General features: G+C 44.4%; 1 protein-coding gene across 1 annotated transcript; it reads right to left on the bottom strand.

Moving 5' to 3' along the window:
* Positions 1 to 13632: 13632 nt before the first annotated feature.
* LOC103925782 (NACHT, LRR and PYD domains-containing protein 3-like) lies at positions 13633 to 15973 on the bottom strand. The gene is given in 3 exon segments (XM_009334555.1): positions 13633 to 14216; positions 14219 to 14278; positions 15688 to 15973. Coding segments are annotated over 3 exon segments (930 nt in total).
* Positions 15974 to 19021: the final 3048 nt, after the last annotated feature.

The following is a 19021-nucleotide window of genomic DNA, read 5'->3' as shown; positions in this document are numbered from 1 at the left end:
AGCTTCCAATTCATGTGGAAATGGTTTAATCCCTCCACTATCTCTCGCAGTCCTGTTCTGGACCTTGGGGGTCAACTTTTCTGTGGGCATCCCGGAACCTACATGGCCCCCTACATAATTTTCTTGAGAAAACCCAGAAGGTCCACAGAAGGGGGGAGAAGTTTTTCTAGCTCAGCCAAAGGAACTATCCTTGGGAACTGCACTGGCCCTGATCACTGGACAATAGTCTGAGATTAACACTGACTACAGGAAGGAATGATGTCACAGTGCAAAAGGAACTATATTTGAATTCAGTAATAGTGGTACAAACATCATCCTTAAAATAGGATGTCTCCATAGTTAAAATGGAGACAGAAATGATGCTCTTGAGAACTGTGAAATCAGACAAACCTACAGAAAGCACCATGAGTATACAAATCCCTATAAATGAGCCATGGAAAGTGAAGAAATATCTCTCTTGGCATCTGACGCAAGTCCACTGAACTCCAAATCACCGTAGTATGAAAGAAGGAAGTTCCTAGACTCATCCGTATCCTCATTGCTTGCTGCATCACTGTCCCATTTCCTTCTGCACTCTGATTCCTTCCCCACTCAGGATCATGAAGGGGGATCTATTTGAATGGCACTTGGATAAAATTCAGATCCTATTGTCCTGAGCATGATTTGCCCTGAGACTGTGTGCCCAGTCAAGGCCCCACATGCTCAGCATTGTTACTGGCATTAAGGGACAATCCTTAAAATGGATCAAACATTTATTTGGTCCCTTCTTAACTTTTAACCCATGTGCTACACTAGTGTCAGAGCCACGAGGCCTGACACCTAGGCTGCAAAAAGTCCTGTTTAAAAGATGTACCCTTTTTTCAAGCTGGGCTTGATCTTTCTTAGGTGAGCCAGATCCCGGTGAGTTTCTTCACTGAGTCCATATTTGCTGAGCATTTGGAGAGAAGAAGGAAAGAAGAAGAATCTAAAATCTACCTTAAATATTTCCTTTTGTCTAAAACCCCAGAGTCCTGGACAACAAAGAGAAGCACGTCATACTGATGTAAGTTTGCAGAAGGCTGCCATTGATTAACGTTGCAATTATTTTGTCCAGTGCTTTGTTAACTATTCAAGGCCGGGGAGGTTCAAAGTAAATACTTGGCATGGCATCTAATCCCAAGGGAGATAAATCAGAAACATCCCGGACAAACACGGCATCCTGGCTTGTACAAATCAGGCTGTTAGGAGATATGGTTTTATGAGCAAAACCATAAGAATTTGACTGCAACAGCTGAAGCGTGAAACTAAAAGTGAAGGAGAGTTAATTCCGACAAGGGGAGATCATGACCACCGACTCAGCCCACTGACTCAAGAAACCCTCCAGTCCAAAAGAAGAGAAAGACTGAGCATGTGGACTAATTAACATAAGAAGCGAGAGAATAATTTAACCAATAGGTGATAGAATATAAAAAGTGTGAAGTTTTGATAATCGGAGAGCTAGTCTTTTGTGGGCTACCACCTACCTCCCTACTTTGTGCAAACTAGAATAAAAGAAATGGAAATACTTCGCCTCGGTGTGTAGATTGGCATTGTGCACCGGGTAACGAGCCTGCATTCAGGACAACAATACTGTCCCCAAAACACCCCTCTCCCAACTGGCCACCATACCCATAACTTCTCTGTTAAAAAAGGCTGAAACCTGTCACCTTTGGTGTCCGTCCCCACCCCCCAGAGTACACACATGGCCAGCCACAGACACCACCACTCAGAAGGCAGTGCCTTTACCAGCACACACATAAATGCCAGTAGCAAACACACAAACACTGTAGGCCCAATCCTTCTCCTGAACAGGAGCCAGATATCCTTAACCAGATATTCTCATAAACCAGGTATCCTTATCTTTCATATATTTTTAAACTTACTTTCCCTGCTCCCTGCCTGCTGCTTTCACTGTCCCCAGTTTGTCAGAGGAGGGCAGTGGGAAGAGAAAGGCCAGAAACAGTTTGAGCCTTTGCCAGAAACAGTTTGAGCGTTTGCACCCACCTAAAGCCCCTTGCACAAAAAAAAAAGATTTTTATGCATTAATGACTCACACAATGCTCCACCAGCATAAGCTGAGTATGTAGAGCTGAGTGGGCTCAGCTCAGGGGGAAAAAAAGTGAAGCTTCTGCTATAATCACCTTCTCAGCCACAGAGCACAGTGCAAGTCTTTGTCTTTTTGAAGAAAGAATCTCAGTAGCTCTAGGAATGATCCTTGACCCATTAATCCTTGCCTACAAATGGCCTTCTTCAGCATGAGAGATTTCTTTGCACAGCATTCTTTCCACTGCAAGGAGACACAAACCACCAAAGTCCACAGTAAGTCCCCCATGGTTTTAAGAAATTAATTCCTCTCTCCTGGGAGGCAGGAAGTAAGAGCTTTCTGCTTCCGGTCTCAGGTCTTATTCCATGCATAAGCAAAGACCTAATTCTAAATAGTTCATATCCTTACAGTAATAGGGATCTTAAGAGGAGGTTGATGTTGAGTGATGGTTTTAGGAATGGGATGTAGCTGTCTGGGAAGGGGAGTGACAAAGCCAGTAAAACATTTCTGGACCGAAGCAGGTGTCAATTACACCTGCCAGTGCAGTACTCTGACTATCCCACAGAGGGAACTACAGAGTCATAGAGTGATATAGGAGGGAAGGGACCTCTTACGGTTATCTAGTTCAATCCCATGCTCCAAACAGGGCCAACTTAGAACGGGATTTCTAAGGACCATGGACTTTCAGGATTTGAGTATTTCCAAGAATTGAGATGTCACAACCTCTATGGATCCCTGTTACAATCTTTTACCACCTTCATGATACCAGTAAGTAAATAAATAAATATCCTTGCATCTAAATGGAAATTCCCTCCTTGCAACCTATGGCCATTGCCTCTTGTACTATTTTAGTGCAGTGGTAAGATCCACCCTTCACCTTTTTTTTCCTCAGACTGAACATACCAAGTTCTCACATATGCCATATGCTCCAGCACCCTGAAAATCTCAGTGTTTTCTTCTGGACCTTCTCCAGTGTGTCAATGTCTTTCTGGTCCTGTGGAGCCCAGACTGGACACACTACTCAAAATGAGGTCTGCAATTGCTGAACAGAGGGGAAGAATCTTTTCCCTTTACCTGCTGGCTGTACTCTCACTAATACAGTCCAATAGATGTACCCCAGAATCTGTTTGGCTTTCTTTGCTGCTAGGGCACACTGTTGATTCCTCTTAGTTTGTTGTTGAGCAAGCATCCCCATGTCTTTTTCTGCAGAGTTCCTCTCTAGCCAGGCAGCCCTTGGCCAGTCCCAATGTATGGGGTTTTTATTTCATTTTGTTTTTTGGGTTGTTTTTTTTGTTTGTTTGTTTTCATTTCAGGGGAAGAACTTTGAACTTGCCTTGACTGAGCTTCCTGAGCTTCCTTTCTGCTCAGTTTTCTGCTTGATGAGGTGTCTCTGAATGGCAACCCTACGCTACAGTGTGTTGACTGCTTCCTTATCTGATACCATTCATGTTAGTGCTGCAGGCAAGTAGCTGGCGAATAGGCCCTGGCCCGAGGTTTATCTAACTGAACAGGATGAGCTACTGGATGTGAAAATAGAAATTTCAGCATGATAGATAACAGTGTAAGAAGTTTGAAAAATATACATTCATGACTTGGATGGCTGGATTTCATATATGGTTAAATGATAGTCATGTGAGAAATAGCTGAACTTCACAGGTAACTGGAGCAAAACTTTGGGGACCTTTTGGGGAGTAGAGTCTTGCAAAGCCAACTGCATTTAGGTGCCCATATCAGTGATAACATTTAAGGCTGAAATTGCATCAGTGTCAGAAATACTGAATTTGGAGATGCATGTAGCAAAACAGAGACTGATGGGAAAAAGTAATTACGAATTGGGAGTTGAACGGGAACAGGAAAGAGAGGAAAAATGGCAGTGAAAGGGAGGGTGAAGGAATGGGAAAAGCATTAATAAGATGTGTAAGTCATGTGACTAGTGCTGTCTGGAGGTGCCTTTTGCTCAGCCCTGTACTTGATCGCAACAGCCTGAATCAGGAAAATGACCAAAAGCTATTGTTCAGGCAATCAGAAGGACCAGAGAAGAATGGGGGTGCTAGGGATGGGAGACTGAGGGGGAGTCAGTGCTTTACATAGCCAGCAAAGAACACTCAGGACAGACAGACTGAGCATTTTGGAGTTGCCATGCTAGTATGTAGTTCAGACATGACAGCATCTGCATCCTGCCAATCACTTCCTAACAATCCTCACACTTGCTGAGAAGACATTCTATTCCTTCATCAAACTGTTAAAAAAGACTTTAAACAGTATTGACTCCAGTACTGATCCCTGAGGGATGCCACCTTCAGTCTTCTGTTAGTGGGATTTCACATTGCTTATCAATAACCTTTGAGCCTAGTAATCTAGCCAGTTTTCTGTTTATCTTATCATCCACTTACCAAGCTCTATCTCAGCAATTTTGCTACAATGATATTTTGGAAGAGTGTTCCAAAGGCCTTGCTAAAATCAAGGCAAACAACATCCACTGCTCTCCCCTTGTTCACTGAGCCAGTCACCCCACTATAGAAGGCAATGGGGTTGGTCATGGGATATTTGCTGTCAGTCAATCCATGCTGACCACTCCTAATCACCTTCTTCTTCATGCTCCAGGACATAGTTTTCAGGGTGATTTGCTCCATAGCCTTCCTAGGGACTAAGATGAAGCTGACTGGCTTGCACTCTCCTTAGGATCATAGGATTATAGAATAATTCATGTTGGAATCTCAGAAGTTCACCTAATTCAAATTCCTTCTCAAAGCAGAGTACACTAAAAGGTCAGACCAGGTTGCTCAGTCACATCTTGAAGCCCTCCAAGGATGAGGATTTCACAAATTCTGTGGATGAACTGTTCCAATGTTTGACAGTCCTCAATTGTGGGAAAGTTTTTCTTCATATGTAGTCTAAACTTGTCTTGTTTCAACCTATCATCATTGTCTCTCATTGTTGCATCAGGCACCACTATAAAGAGCCTGGCTTCATCCAGTCAATAACGTCCTGCTACTAGGAGGGGACCGATAATGCTACCAGGTCCTCACAAAGTCTTCTCTTCTCCAGGCTGAACAAGCCCAGTTCCCTCAGTCTCTCCTCATAGGAGAGCTGGCTGCTCCAGCTCCCTGACCGTATTCATGGCCTTCCAATGAACCCACTTCAGTTTGTCAAGGTCTTTCTTGTACTGGGGTGCCCAAAGCTGGACACTATTCTAGATGCACTGAGTAAAAGGGGATAATCACTTCACTCAGTCTCCTTCCTTTGCTCCTTTTAAATATGGTGCACTATGCTGTTAGCCGCCTTTGTTACGTAGGCACACTCCGACTTCTGTTCAGCTTGTGTGTTACCAAGACTCCAAGGTCATTTTCAGCAGAGCTTCTTGTCCTTCCTTGAGATCTACCAAAACCCCCAGATCCTTCAACAGAACCACATTCTATTTCTTGAAGATGGGTGTGATGTTTCTCTTTCTCCAGTCACCAGGAACATCCCATGATGACCATGTCCTTTCCAAGGTGAGTATGTGACCTCACAGTGACGTTGGCCAGCCAGCTCAGTACCCTCAGATGCATTACATGTGGTTCCACGGTCCCGTATGATCAGACGGTTAAAGTGCTGCCTAACTGTATCTTCCTCTATGGTAGGAAATATCACATTTCCACATGCCTTACCAGCATACCCACGGGTCTGGGAGACCTGAGGATAGATTTCACCAGTGAAAAATCAAGGATAAGCAAGGCACTGAGTACCTTCGCCTTTGTCACTAGGTTCCCAAGTTCATTTGACACTGGAACATTTTATTTAGTTTTCCTTATACTGCCCATATACTTAGAGAAGTCATTCACAGAATCACAGAACCACAAAACAGTTGAGGTTGGAAGGGATCTCTGGAGGTCATCTCACCCAACTCCCCTGCTGAAGCACAGGAGCCAGCTGCCCAGGAACATGTCCAGATGACTTTGGAATATCTCCAAGAATGGAAATTTCACAACCTCCCTGCGAGACCTTTGCCAGTAAAGTAAGGGTCACCTACAGAGTAAGGTTCACCCTCACAGTAAAAAAGTGTTTCCTTATGCTCAGACTGAGTCTCCTGTGATTCAGTTTGTGCCTCTATTCCTGTAGGCACCACTGCAAAGAGGCTGGCTCCCTGTTCTTTGCACCCTCCCTTCATGTATTTATATACATTGATATAGTGAATATTGTGAACATGGGTTCACAAAGGGAAAGTCCTGTCTAACCAATTTGATATCCTTCTACAATAAGGTTGCCCACCTAGTGGATGAAGGGAAAGTAGTAGATGTATTTTTCTGGACTTCAGTAAGGCTTTTGGTACTGTCCCTCACAGCATCCTTCTGGACAAGTTGTCCAACTGAGATGAACAGGTACATGGTGCTCTGGGTAAAGAACTGGCTGAATGGCAAAGCTCAAAGGGTTGTAGTGAACGGGGCTGCATATGGCTTGTGGACAGCCACTAGCAGTGTTCTTCAAGCTCAATTCTAGGCCAGTTCTGTTCAATATATTTATCAATAATCTGGACGCAGGACTTAAAGGAAGTTAGAGAAAGGGCAGTGAAGGAGAGAGCAAGACAGCAAGCTCAATCCAACTAATCATAGCAGACAGTATATGCACCTTTGCAGGGCAAAGAATATTCTGGCAAACAGGTCTGCTGGAACATTCTTGCCTTCTGTTAGACATCTCCTATGCTTGGGATATTTCTCAAAGACACAGTAGTCTAATGGAGCCATTTTCCAGAAATTCTTATTTTGCCAATCTAAAATGAAGTGCAGGCCCTGTGTATTCATGACAGCATTCCAAAGCTTCTCAAGAAAGAATGTCTTAAAAACTCTTTTACCCTCTTTATATTTTTCTGCTGTCAAGCTGCCCTCTTCTTGCTCTGGTGGACTAGCATGGCCATTTTAATTGCCCAGCCTCCATGCATTGCTTTCAGGGTCCATCTCCTCTTGAATTAGTTCAATAAATCATTTCATAAATCTTCAGAGCATTCACAGTATTGCTGTCTTCCCTTACTGTGACATCATGCAGGAAAAACTAAGTAAAACTTCCATTGCTGAATGATGTAAGATTTCTGAATTTCTGTGTTTCTGAGTTCTTCTTGTCCTCCAGTTCTATTGTCTGCTGCTAACAGCCCGAGACCTTCCTGAAACTTTGCTACAGTACAAAGCATGTCCACCTGTGTGGTTCTGGGCTGAACTGGGAAGTGAGGAAGATAAAGAAAGGGCTTTCAGCTGGCACAAGGGACCTCTGTGCAGACAACCCTGTCAAACTCTTCAGTTTGCCTGGAGAGAATATATTTTACTGTTTTGGTGGATCTCCACTTGCAACTACCAGGAGTGGTTCACTGTTGGGATTTTTCCATGGCCACAGTGTTCACTAGAATGATTAATTTCCCTCAAGAGCAGAATCCTGTTTGCAGGATTTCCTGAGGACCCTGTTCAGCCTTCCAGTGTGAGGTCTTCCTGTTCCGGGAGAGAAGCACTTTTCCATATTGCAGAGATCTGACTCTCCAGAAGTCCTGTCTCCTCTATCCCAGCAATAGTGTGCTACCTGAACAACTTTTCTGAACTCTAGAAAGTCTCTCTACCTTGAGGAGATATGGAAACTCTGCTGGAGGGAGTCCCAAAGTATTGTGATGGGGAGAACAGGCAAAGAGGAGGGAGACATAGAGGAAGGAGGCCAAAAGCAGGTGTGATGATAGGACAGCAGATGGGAGAGAGTGGGTGCAGTGAGAGAATCCCTCATGGGAATGCTCAGGAGAGGACACACCATGGAGAAAACAGCTCATGCACATTTGAAGGAGAGAGATGAATCATACCAGATGCACATGTTAAAAGGGAATGGTCTCTTCAACAGGAAAGAAGAAACTCTAGTTTAAGGATTTGGCTCCTCCTTCCAGTGAGGGAAGAGAACCCCAGTTTAGTTGGGCCTTTGCAACATATTTGTGCAATGAAATGCATTGGGTAGTTGGGTGAAATACATTGGGTATGCCTGCCTGTTCGTGGCCCCAGCTCTCTCTCCTCCCATGCCTGGCAGACACGACCCTTCCCTGGAGTTTTGTTCCCATAAGATCAAGTCGCGTCTGTCTAAAAAGGACTGGAAAGAGGTGGAGAAGGGAGAATGACGGGAAAAGAAAGTAACAGGAAGTAAATGAGAGGTGAAAACTGGAAAAATATGTGCCAACCCAGAAATGTTACATGCTTTTTTGGGTTTGCTTTCCATTCACAAGCATTTTTAAGATCTACATTTAAATCCAAGCTGCTCAGGTAAACAGGTGGCTACACAAGAGATGTGCTGTCTAGGGCTATCTTAGTTTTGTGCCTTGCTGACATTCTGAGTTGATACCAAACACAGCCCAGTGCTGTTTCCAGTGAAGGGAAGAAAATATTCATCAGGCCTATACCTTCCATTCTCTGTCATTTTTTATTTACCACCTCAAGCAAGATGTCAGTAAACAGACAGCTAAAGACAAAGAGAAGGAAATACCTCAGTCTCCTTTTTTAGTCCTAAACCTTAACTTGGAGCCGGGGAGAAAGTTGATATAATTATGATATTTTTATGCATTTAACTTAAATGTGACTGAGTTTACATAGGGAAAGGTATCTTCAGAATACTCTCATTCCTAAACCTTTTCTGTACTCTAACAGTTTCTCATAACTACTTTGTCATTTCAGTCTCCCCCAGTTTGTTGCTGGTATAAGTGACGTGTACCAAAACCACCTCACTGAATTTGAGGACAATTCAGCATTTCCAAAACCTCTTGAAAAACATTAGTGCTGTCATAGGAGCATCAATAGAGTTGTTCTGTCAGAGAGTGTCGGAGGGAGGAAAAATATAAAGGTTAGGGTTTTCTTGGCTTCCTTTGTTTTCTGAAAGAAAATAACTTTTTGCCTTAAGATCTTTAATATACAGTTTGGATTCTTCAGGGATTGACAAAGCAAGTAAATAGGTGATTGCTTTTCTCGGGGGGGGGGCGGGGAGCAGAGATGAATTTAATACTGCTCTCTGGCTATAGTTTGCAGTTATGCTTCACAAAAATTAAACTAGCACCCTCACAGGTGTGATGTTAAGCGGCAGAATATTCTACAGTCACAGTTCAAAGCAAATCACCTTGATAAACACATATAATACCTCACCAGGATCTGAGTCATAGCTGCTTGGAACACTCCGGATATCCCTGTGCACTGTATGCCCTAAAGGGAGCTATGTGGATGAATTCTGTTTACTCATGGTACCTTTGATCATGATATGTCTCAAGGAAATATTCTGTGCTCTGAAATTCACATGTCCAAGCAAATACTATTTGGTTAAGGGTACATTATACACAGTGCAACAATTGTTCATGTGCTTGCACCTTAAAATAGAAGGAGCTGCCCCATACAGGTAGTGGTCTTCCATTTGTAGTAACAGGAGGACTAAGCAAAATTTCTTTATGTTGGCATGCTACAGCACAGAAAGCCATAGAGTTAGAGAAGCCCGGGAAACTGTGATTCTTGGATTATTACATAACTTTTTGTGTAGTCCTGCCTGCAGAGCAAAACACGCCTGTGCAGATTTGGGGTCTGTTCCCAGATAGCCCTGTGCCTCTGGGCTGCTGGCACTGTCTGCCCCTTCCATAATAACAGTTCTCAGAGTTCTGCTTCCTCCATAAAAAGCACCTGGTTGGGCACTTCATGGGTATCGCATAGCTCTAAGAAGGACAATGCTCTTGGGCAGAACTCTATCTCACTGTAGCTGTTTTGCTCCTGATACCTGACCAAGCTGAGTTCCTTCCCTACCTTATAGCATCACGTGGTACAGATATACCTTGAGGAAAAGACAGGAAAAGCAGATTGATATCACTTATTGCACATGGTAGTTGAGCTCTAAGCACTCAGAGCATTCCCCCTTAACATGGAAAGCAGGTTTGTACCCGTAAACCAAAAATCAACAGTATGCTATATTTTTCTGTGCACAAAGGGCAAAGGCATTTGTACTGCCTAGAGGGGGAAGACTCCCCTTGGCATTCACTGGGTCCAGGTACCACCTCCTGTCTTCTCAGGATCCAGCATTTGGTAAACAGAAAGCCTCAGCAAAGAAGTTGTTTCACCCACCTTATCTGAAGTGGGATCAGGATGAGGCACAGGAAGGCGTTCTGTTCTCAGGGACTTGTAAGGGTCACTAGAGAGGTGAATGTGCTGCTCCCTCCCTGCTTTTGAAACCTGTTGACAAAGTGAAAACTTCCTCTTTTCAGGCCTTTGATTTCAAGAACATCAACAATTAATAGGAGGGCAAGTGGAAAGGAAATGCTGCATGGGACTGCATTTGTATAGGATTGTATTTGAGACTAATGCATCCTAAGTCAGTGTGTACAAGGAGGCCAGACAGTTCAGTAGTTTCACCACAGTCAATAATTTTCTTGTAAGTTCAGTCAGTGATGACTACAGAGTGATCTCACTTGACCAGCCAGTAGGTGACTGTCTGAAAGTTAGATGTCTTGGGCTCTGGTCTTTGATTACAATGGGAACTTAGACACTTAGGTGACATGCACTCTTGTATTTAAATGCTTACTCTTGAACTGACTCACATCACCAGTAATTACTAGTGCAACATCCCATTAGGCTCATCACAAAGCAGCTTCCATCATTGCAACTTCACTTTATGAAAAGTTTAGCCTTAATTTTTTGATACATAAGCCAGTCATTTCTTAGTTACTGAAACTCTTTTCAGTTGCTAAGAGAATTTGCAAGCTAGGGACCTAGAATTTTACTTACAGATGTGACAGCTTTGCTAGCTGTTGGCCTAAATGTTCTTCATGGTCTTCTGAGATAAAGGAGCAATAACCCATGGCAAGCGACTCCGGTTTAGGCCACTTTTTTATACTGAATGAAAGAACTATTTGATCAAATGGGGTGAAATTGATGTCTCATAGATATATTCTGGTGAAATAATCCAATGCAGTTTTCACAAAACTTTCACCTTGGATTTCATACAAACAGTGGCAAGCCTCCAAACCATGAATCACTGCTCTTTTCTTTGCATTAACAGCTAAAGCTGTTTTTTTGGTGAGTTTGAAGCCACATTAGTAAATGGTAGAATTCTCAATTCTCGGTGAAGTAAGGAGGGGAGGCAGCAAAATTGCTACCATGGACTTCCGGAGGGCGGACTTTGGCCTGTTCAGGACGCTGGTTGAGAGAGTCCCTTGGGAGACCATCCTGAAGGGCAAAGGGGTCCAGGAAGGCTGGACGATCTTCAAGAAGGAAGTCTTAAAGGCGCAGGAGCAGGCTGTCCCTGTACGCCGCAAGAAGAACGGGCGGAGAAGACGACCGGCCTGGCTGAACGGGGAGCTTTTGCTGGGACTCAGGAAAAAAAGGAGAGTTTATCACTTGTGGAAGAAGGGGCAGGCGACTCAAGAAGAGTACAGGGATCTCGTTAGGTCGTGCAGAGAGGAAATGAGAAAGGCAAAAGCCCAGCTAGAACGCAACCTGGCCACTGTCGTTAAAGACAACAAAAAAAGTTTTTACAAATATATTAATGACAAGAAGAGAGCCAGGGAGAATCTCCATCCTTTATTGGATGTGGGGGGGAACATTGTCACCGAGGATGAGGAAAAGGCTGAGGTACTTAATGCCTTCTTTGCCTCAGTCTTTAGCAATCAGACTAGTTACCCTCAGGGGACTCGGCGCCCTGAGCTGGAAAACAGGGACGGCGAGCAGGATGAGCCCCCCAGGAGCCAAGAGGAAGCGGTCAACGACCTGCTACGTCATCTGGATACTCACAAGTCTATGGGGCCGGATGGGATCCACCCGAGAGTGCTGAGAGAGCTGGCGGAGGAGCTAGCCAAGCCGCTCTCCATCATCTATCAGCAGTCCTGGTTAACGGGGGAGGTCCCGGACGACTGGAGGCTGGCCAATGTGACGCCCATCTACAAGAAGGGCTGGAAGGAGGATCCGAGGAACTACAGGCCTGTTAGCCTGACCTCAGTGCCGGGGAAGATCATGGAGCGGATCATCTTGAGGGCGCTCACAAGGCAGGTGCGGGACAACCAGGGCATCAGGCCCAGCCAGCACGGGTTTATGGAAGGCAGGTCCTGCTTGACCAACCTGATCTCCTTCTATGACCAGGTGACCTGCCTAGTGGACAAGGGAAAGGCTGTGGATGTGGTCTACCTGGACTTCAGTAAGGCCTTTGACACCGTCTCCCACAGCATTCTCCTAGAGAAGCTGGCGGCTCACGGCTTAGACAGGTGTACTCTGCGCTGGGTCAAAAACTGGCTGGATGGCCGGGCCCAGAGAGTTGTGGTAAATGGAGTTCAATCCAGTTGGCGGCCGGTCACGAGCGGTGTTCCCCAGGGCTCAGTTTTGGGGCCAGTTCTGTTTAATATCTTTATCAATGATCTGGATGAGGGGATCGAGTGCACCCTCAGTAAGTTTGCAGACGACACCAAGTTGGGCGGCAGTGTTGATCTGCTCGAGGGTAGGAAGGCTCTGCAGAGGGACCTGGACAGGCTGGATCGATGGGCCGAGGCCAACTGCATGAGATTCAACAAGGCCAAGTGCCGGGTCCTGCACTTCGGCCACAACAACCCCATGCAGCGCTACAGGCTTGGGGAAGAGTGGCTGGAAAGCTGCCTGGCGGAAAAGGACCTGGGGGTGTTGGTCGACAGCCGGCTGAACATGAGCCGGCAGTGTGCCCAGGCGGCTAAGAAGGCCAACGGCATCCTGGCCTGTATCAGAAATCGTGTGGCCAGCAGGAGCAGGGAAGTGATAGTGCCCCTGTACTCAGCACTGGTGCGGCCGCACCTTGAATACTGTGTTCAGTTTTGGGCCCCTCACTACAAGAAGGATGTTGAGATGTTGGAACGTGTCCAGAGAAGGGCAACGAGGCTGGTGAGGGGTCTGGAGAACAAGCCTTATGAGGAGCGGCTGAGGGAGCTGGGGTTGTTTAGCCTGGAGAAAAGGAGGCTGAGGGGAGACCTCATTGCTCTCTACAACTACCTGAAAGGAGGCTGTAGCGAGGTGGGTGTCGGTCTCTTCTCCCAAGTAACTGGCGAAAGGACGAGAGGAAATGGCCTCAAGTTGCGCCAGGGGAGGTTTAGATTGGATGTAAGGAAAAATGTCTTTACTGAAAGAGTAGTTAAACATTGGAACAGGCTGCCCAGGGAAGTGGTTGAGTCACCATCCCTGGAAGTATTTAAAAGGCGGGTAGATGAGGCGCTTAGGGACATGGTTTAGTGGGCATGGTGTTGTTGGGTTGATGGTTGGACTCGATGATCTTGGAGGTCTCTTCCAACCTTTAATGATTCTATGATTCTATGATTCTATAATTTCAGGAGAAATTTTGCACCCTGTTTATTTTTCCAAAGCATTTTTTCATTCCTTATTTAAGAGACCAAATAGGAACCGCACAGTTAACGTCTTGCGTTTTCATGATTTTCTAACACTTTTTTCACATCCCTCTTACGATCTTCTTGCTTATCTCTTGTTTCACCGTCATCTTCTAGTACATAGAATAGGGATGCAAAAAGCCTTGGACACTCAGATGAATGAAACTGTAGGTACTTCCACAAACAATGCCCGCCTGAAAAGTGCTCTCATTCAAAAATGTGGGAGAGTGTCTCTCTGATTTAACAAGAATTCATTGATTGCCTCCTCCTCAAAGAGGACTCTCTGCTTCCAGATCCCATCAGCAGTCAGGCAACAAAGTCTTCTCAAGATAATGTGCAAGTTCTGTTTCAGCTTGCTGCTCAATGATTTTAGTAAGCTGGAAACATAAAGGATATATATTCCTGTAGTTGTCTTGGCAGTTTGTGCAAGATCTTTACCACTTTCAAGCTGTTCTTTCATAACAGTACAGACAATCCAGCACATGATGGGAACAAGGCACACGGTGAAGACCATTTCATTTCCTTTAACAAACTGAAAGGCCTTCCTTCCCTCTTCCTTATTTTCAAAAAACTTGTGGAAATATTCCTCCCTATCAACTGCTGAAAATCCCAGCATTTCAGCAGAGCGTTCACACACTAAGGACTGTTCCAGCTTCTGCAGGGCAGCTGGTCTTGTTGTGATCAACAGGGAGCATTCAGGGAGAAGGATTTTCCTAAATAAGCTCCTCAGAATGATTTCCACTGGTTTCATCTCCCAAGGATCAGAGCACAGGTCATTTTGTGGCAGGTCCAAAGAAAACCTAGTTCATCAAAGCCACTGATGACAAACAGGAGTTTTTCTGGTCTCCTCAAGATCTCTACAAGAGGCGGATTATCACTGGGACAGCATTTGGAGATCATGTCAGCCATATTTCCCTGAGCTGTAAGAAGATTACCCTCCCAACGATGTATGTAGAAAACACAGTCAAACTGTCTATAGAGTCCCTCTGATGCCCAGTCCAGCATAATCTATCTTAATGTCATTGTATTCCCAATTCCTGCAGCTCCCAATATCACGAGAGTCTTTGGTGTTTGTCTATCCCTGTCAGGTTTAAAAAGATCACTTATAGCAATAGAATAATTCACTTCATCCTGCATGATTTCTGCATGTCTCTGTCCCCCAGCCATGATTTCATGTTCTTTCTTTTTTTCCTGGAGATATCCACTAATAAGAACCAGCCTTGTATATCTGGAGTTCAGAGTCACCGTCTCACCAATACGAGCATTCATGTCTTTTATCCAGAGGTAATTCTTTTGTACATGTTCTCTGTACTTCATCTTGTAATCTAAATCAAGGATATGCAATAAAAGAATTTGAAATTAAAGTAAATTTCATTCTCCTGCTAAAATTAAAACATTTCAGCCGCAAAATTATTGTACCTTGAGTTTACCTCATCTCTTTCATTTTAAAGGATCTCTGGATCATTCAATAGGCCTTGTCCTTCCAATTCTGTTATTGATGCTGTGATGAAAAAAGTCTGAAATTCCCATCACCCATCACTGAAATGCAATCACACCTCAGTTGAACTTGAAAATAGTGCTAAGAACCAGTTTCTACTATTGAGCTCTACAGCAGTACACTTCTCCCCCCCCACCAGGCATATAACAGCTGCTTGTATATTTTCTTTCTGTCCCTGCTGGGGCTTCAGGACTATGGCTATGATCATACACATTTGACTAGTAGGTGGAGTGTGTAGGCGATAAAACCCAAACGCATCTATCCCAATCACACATGCCTTGGACTAATGAAGCAGGGGGTGGACTGGGCCTCAGGGCTGAAAGAGAAATTATATGTAGCTGTTAGTGGAGTAGTACTGCAGAGACTGCCAGTGATGTGTGTCAGGCGGGGAGCAGAACAGTCCTTTTGGTATCTCTGCCTTTAGAAACTCCCTTAAAATACCTTGGGCAAGGCAGAGCACACAAGACAGCGGAGCAAGTGCCTCTGGAGTCCCTGGTATCCTTGCATCATAGGCCAGGAGCAGGTGGTCCTGCAGAGCGTGCACGATTGTGGCTGCAGTTGCCTAAATGAGCAGGAAGACCAATGGCAAGAGGAGAGTCATGAAATTCCAGGCATAAGGAGGCAGCACCCTGGGGTTCTTTGGATTTTCAGACGTCCACAGGAGACTGAAAACTGATCTCTCTCTATTTGATGAAGGTTCGCCTACATATTTTCTGGGAACAACCAAAAAGAAGGATACAAAAGTGCCAGTAACCAAAGTTCCTTTACCTTTTCCTTTTTCCTGTTTCAGTTTAGCTGTAGTGTCTCTTTGGTTGATCTGTTCAAGCAGATAGATAACTACATCCACAGCAAAGTCGGCTCTATAGTGATCACACATGTAGTCTGCAAATTTAACTGGACCGTTGTCTTTCTTGAGCAAATACTTGGATTTGGATGGATTGGCCATCTCATCATAATCAATATATGATAATTTATACTTAAACTTCTCAAACATATCCACCGTAAGGTCCTCTAGCGCTTCCAAAAGGAAGTCCTTCGTATTCTCTCTTGCCATCACAGTATGCTAAAGATATCCTGGAAAACAGGATAGCAGAAGTTCAACAACAAATTGTTTTCTGAGAGCCACCAGGCACACCCTGGGAAGAGACTCACTGTCTGTTACAGGGCAGTGGCTGCAATATGTATGCTCCTGGAGCCAATCCCCATGCCACTAGAGGCACTGCTAGCTCTCCAGTGTCAATTCTTCCAGGAATCTGTTAGTCCACAGAGCCTGGATCACTACACCTCTCATTTTACCCACAGTGCTTCCCTGCTTCCAGTTCTGCACTTTCTTGGCCGCAGGTGCAGGAGGGTGAAGTGCTCCTAGATCAGGGTGGTGGATGGCTCTTTTCCCAAGTGACATGCTAGTATATGGATAAAGTGGATTCCTCAGCCATTTATTTTTGAATGGTTGCCAAAACCCTGGGAGGAGTTTCCACATGCAGCCAGGAAGGGGCTTATTGAAAAGTGGAATATGGCCTGTGCATTGGCCACAAACATGCTTTCCAAAGGGGACATTCCTTCACCCTTTCTTGTGTATGGCTTCATTTCAATGGCAAACCGCAAAGGCTCCAGGATTCACTAGGGAAAGGTTGAGCATGAGGATGTAGTCCCACACCTGCACAGCAAACATGTCAACCAAACATTGAGAGTGGTGATATGGTATTATACTGGAGAAAAAGGGGTCATCCCCACCATCATTTCTGTATACACTATTCACCCTCCGCTGACACTAGTTTTGGAGTTACTTTCTGTTGGCTGGGCACATTCTGTGTGATAAGTATGGCTGAACCCAGTCCCATAAAGTCCAACTCTGTTAAACGAATGTCATACATCCCTAGAAGCATCCATTGGGTCTGTTCTGATAATATTACTGATGGCTTAATTTTCACTCTAAGGATTGTCTGTTTTAAAACCCTACTGCTTTTTTTCACTTATGACTATATTGTGCAATTACTTTCTTCTCTGTTCCTGAAAACTTGCAAGTATACACAAATATACTTTCACTGGTTTTTATTCTTTCAAAACTAAAAATGCGAACAGCTTTTATGAAATAAAATGGATAGTATGGGACAGTGTCTGAAGGGACATTCTTTAGAATATAGAAATATGGTTTTGGCTTGTGACAAGCTTGTCTGAGGTTCTTTAAAACTATTCAGCAATTAGAAGAGGAGGAAAAAGAGGATCTATTTCTTGGGGCAGGTGGGGTGGGCTGAGGGTGGGAGAGAGGCTCAATTCCATGTATGTATGAAGCAGAAATATCCCATGCAGAAAAAGTTTAAAGGAAGTTGTGGTCAAAACCTGACTGCAAGTGCCTAAATACAGGAAAATGGGAAAAACAAAACAAAACAAAACAAAACCAAACAACCCAAAAGCTCATAAATTGGGAAATGTGTCCAAAGAAATTATTAAGATGACTGAATATTCTGCAAAATGCCCTTTAGAGTTTGCAGAAATAAAGAGGAGAAAATGTGATTGTATTTGTGCTTTTTTTCAGTCAAAGTAGACATGCCTACTAAGGCATCTCTGCAAAATAAAACTCAGCATAACTGAAGCAGTTTAATTGAAGTTTCTACTGAGAGAACTTGAATGGACCTGAGAAAAATGGGGAGGGGAGTTTTTTTAAGATTATTTTACAAATCCTCTGCCAGTCAAGCAGATCAGAAGCCTTACTTGTAGTTTCAAGCACCTCTATGTTTGCTTCAAATAAAAGAAAGGAAGACTCTGATACATTATCTCACCACAAGGCCAACATCCTCAAAACTCAATATGCCACACCAAGTACCACCCTTTGCCCTCCGGCGCAGTCCTCTACTGGCATCTCAGAAAGCCTGGATTTGATGTTTGAAGAGTTAATATTTGGAACAAATATTAGTGTTGCTAGAAGCAGAAGGAAGGACAGTGTCTTTCTAAAGAGGAACTGTTGCTAACAGCACTCTCTACAGCACAGCTTCAACCTCCTGAGAGATGAGGAAGTTCTCTGTCCTCTCTCTCCCCAGCCACACCACTCAGCAGAGCATTTTCGTTGCCATACACAGAGCCGGGAAACAGGTAAGCAATTTACAAGTCTGACCCAGGGCACAGGGGCTGGATGCTGCTTCTCCTCGGCTGATCTAACAGCAAGAAGACTCCATGAGGGCAGCCCTCCTCTTTGTGTCCCTCCATACTGGCTGAGCACTCTCAAGACTTCCAGTATGACTGACAATTCTTTCAATTCTCCAGAAAAGGAAGGACCTTCACAGTCCACATACTGTTAATCACTAAGACTGCACAAGTGGAGTATGGCCTGCTTAACTGGGACAGGAAGGAGGCTGTTTCAAGGAACATTTATGGTCTAGCTGGCTCCACATGTCCATCTGGCCCTTGGGATGCCTAGGAAACAAAAACATGACCACCATGGTTTTCCACACTAAGTGTGCACTCCTGGGACCCAACCACAGAGCTGCAGGACCTAGAGACAGTGGTTTCACCGTAGAAATGTCACATCTTCTGGACAGGAGTGAGGTTTGAACGACTAAACTTGTCAAGGTTAGTTAAATACATTTTGCCATGCACCCTTCTGGGGGCCGTTTTGGACCCAGCAGTAGTTCATTCAGCATCTGAAGAACGTTGTGTGCCCTGCCCCCCAGGAAGTGGTTAACATGTTTTTAAAAGCAAGGGGGAATTTGTCTTGCATAGCATGATTTAGTCATGTGTTTTAACCACAGTATCCTGCTTCGAGCAGGCAGCAGCTTGCAGCTTGTGAGACAAAAGTCAGTGTTGGGATTTTTGACTACCGACCAAATGGCTAGGTTATCTACCAAAACACCCCACAGTGTTTCCTTTTGGCCCCTTCCTAGTATTGGTGAGTGGAAAATCAGCAGCCTGTTCTCTCACCTTTTGAAGTCTGATACATTAATGCTCATATTGCCCCTTGTCTTAACTGTTTTCTCTTTAGACCCATCTCTTTTTGTTATGATCCACAATTTTGAGCCTGAGTAATTTGAAAGGGGCATGAATAGTTAAAATTCCTTTAAACCCAATACGGCCAGAATTCATAGCCTTCCTGAAGTCTCTTAAATGT

This window comes from Pygoscelis adeliae, unplaced genomic scaffold (genome assembly GCF_000699105.1).
Source record: "Pygoscelis adeliae isolate BGI_AS28 unplaced genomic scaffold, ASM69910v1 Scaffold400, whole genome shotgun sequence".
Taxonomy (NCBI): domain Eukaryota; kingdom Metazoa; phylum Chordata; class Aves; order Sphenisciformes; family Spheniscidae; genus Pygoscelis; species Pygoscelis adeliae.
This window is presented reverse-complemented; position numbering and strand designations above follow the sequence as displayed.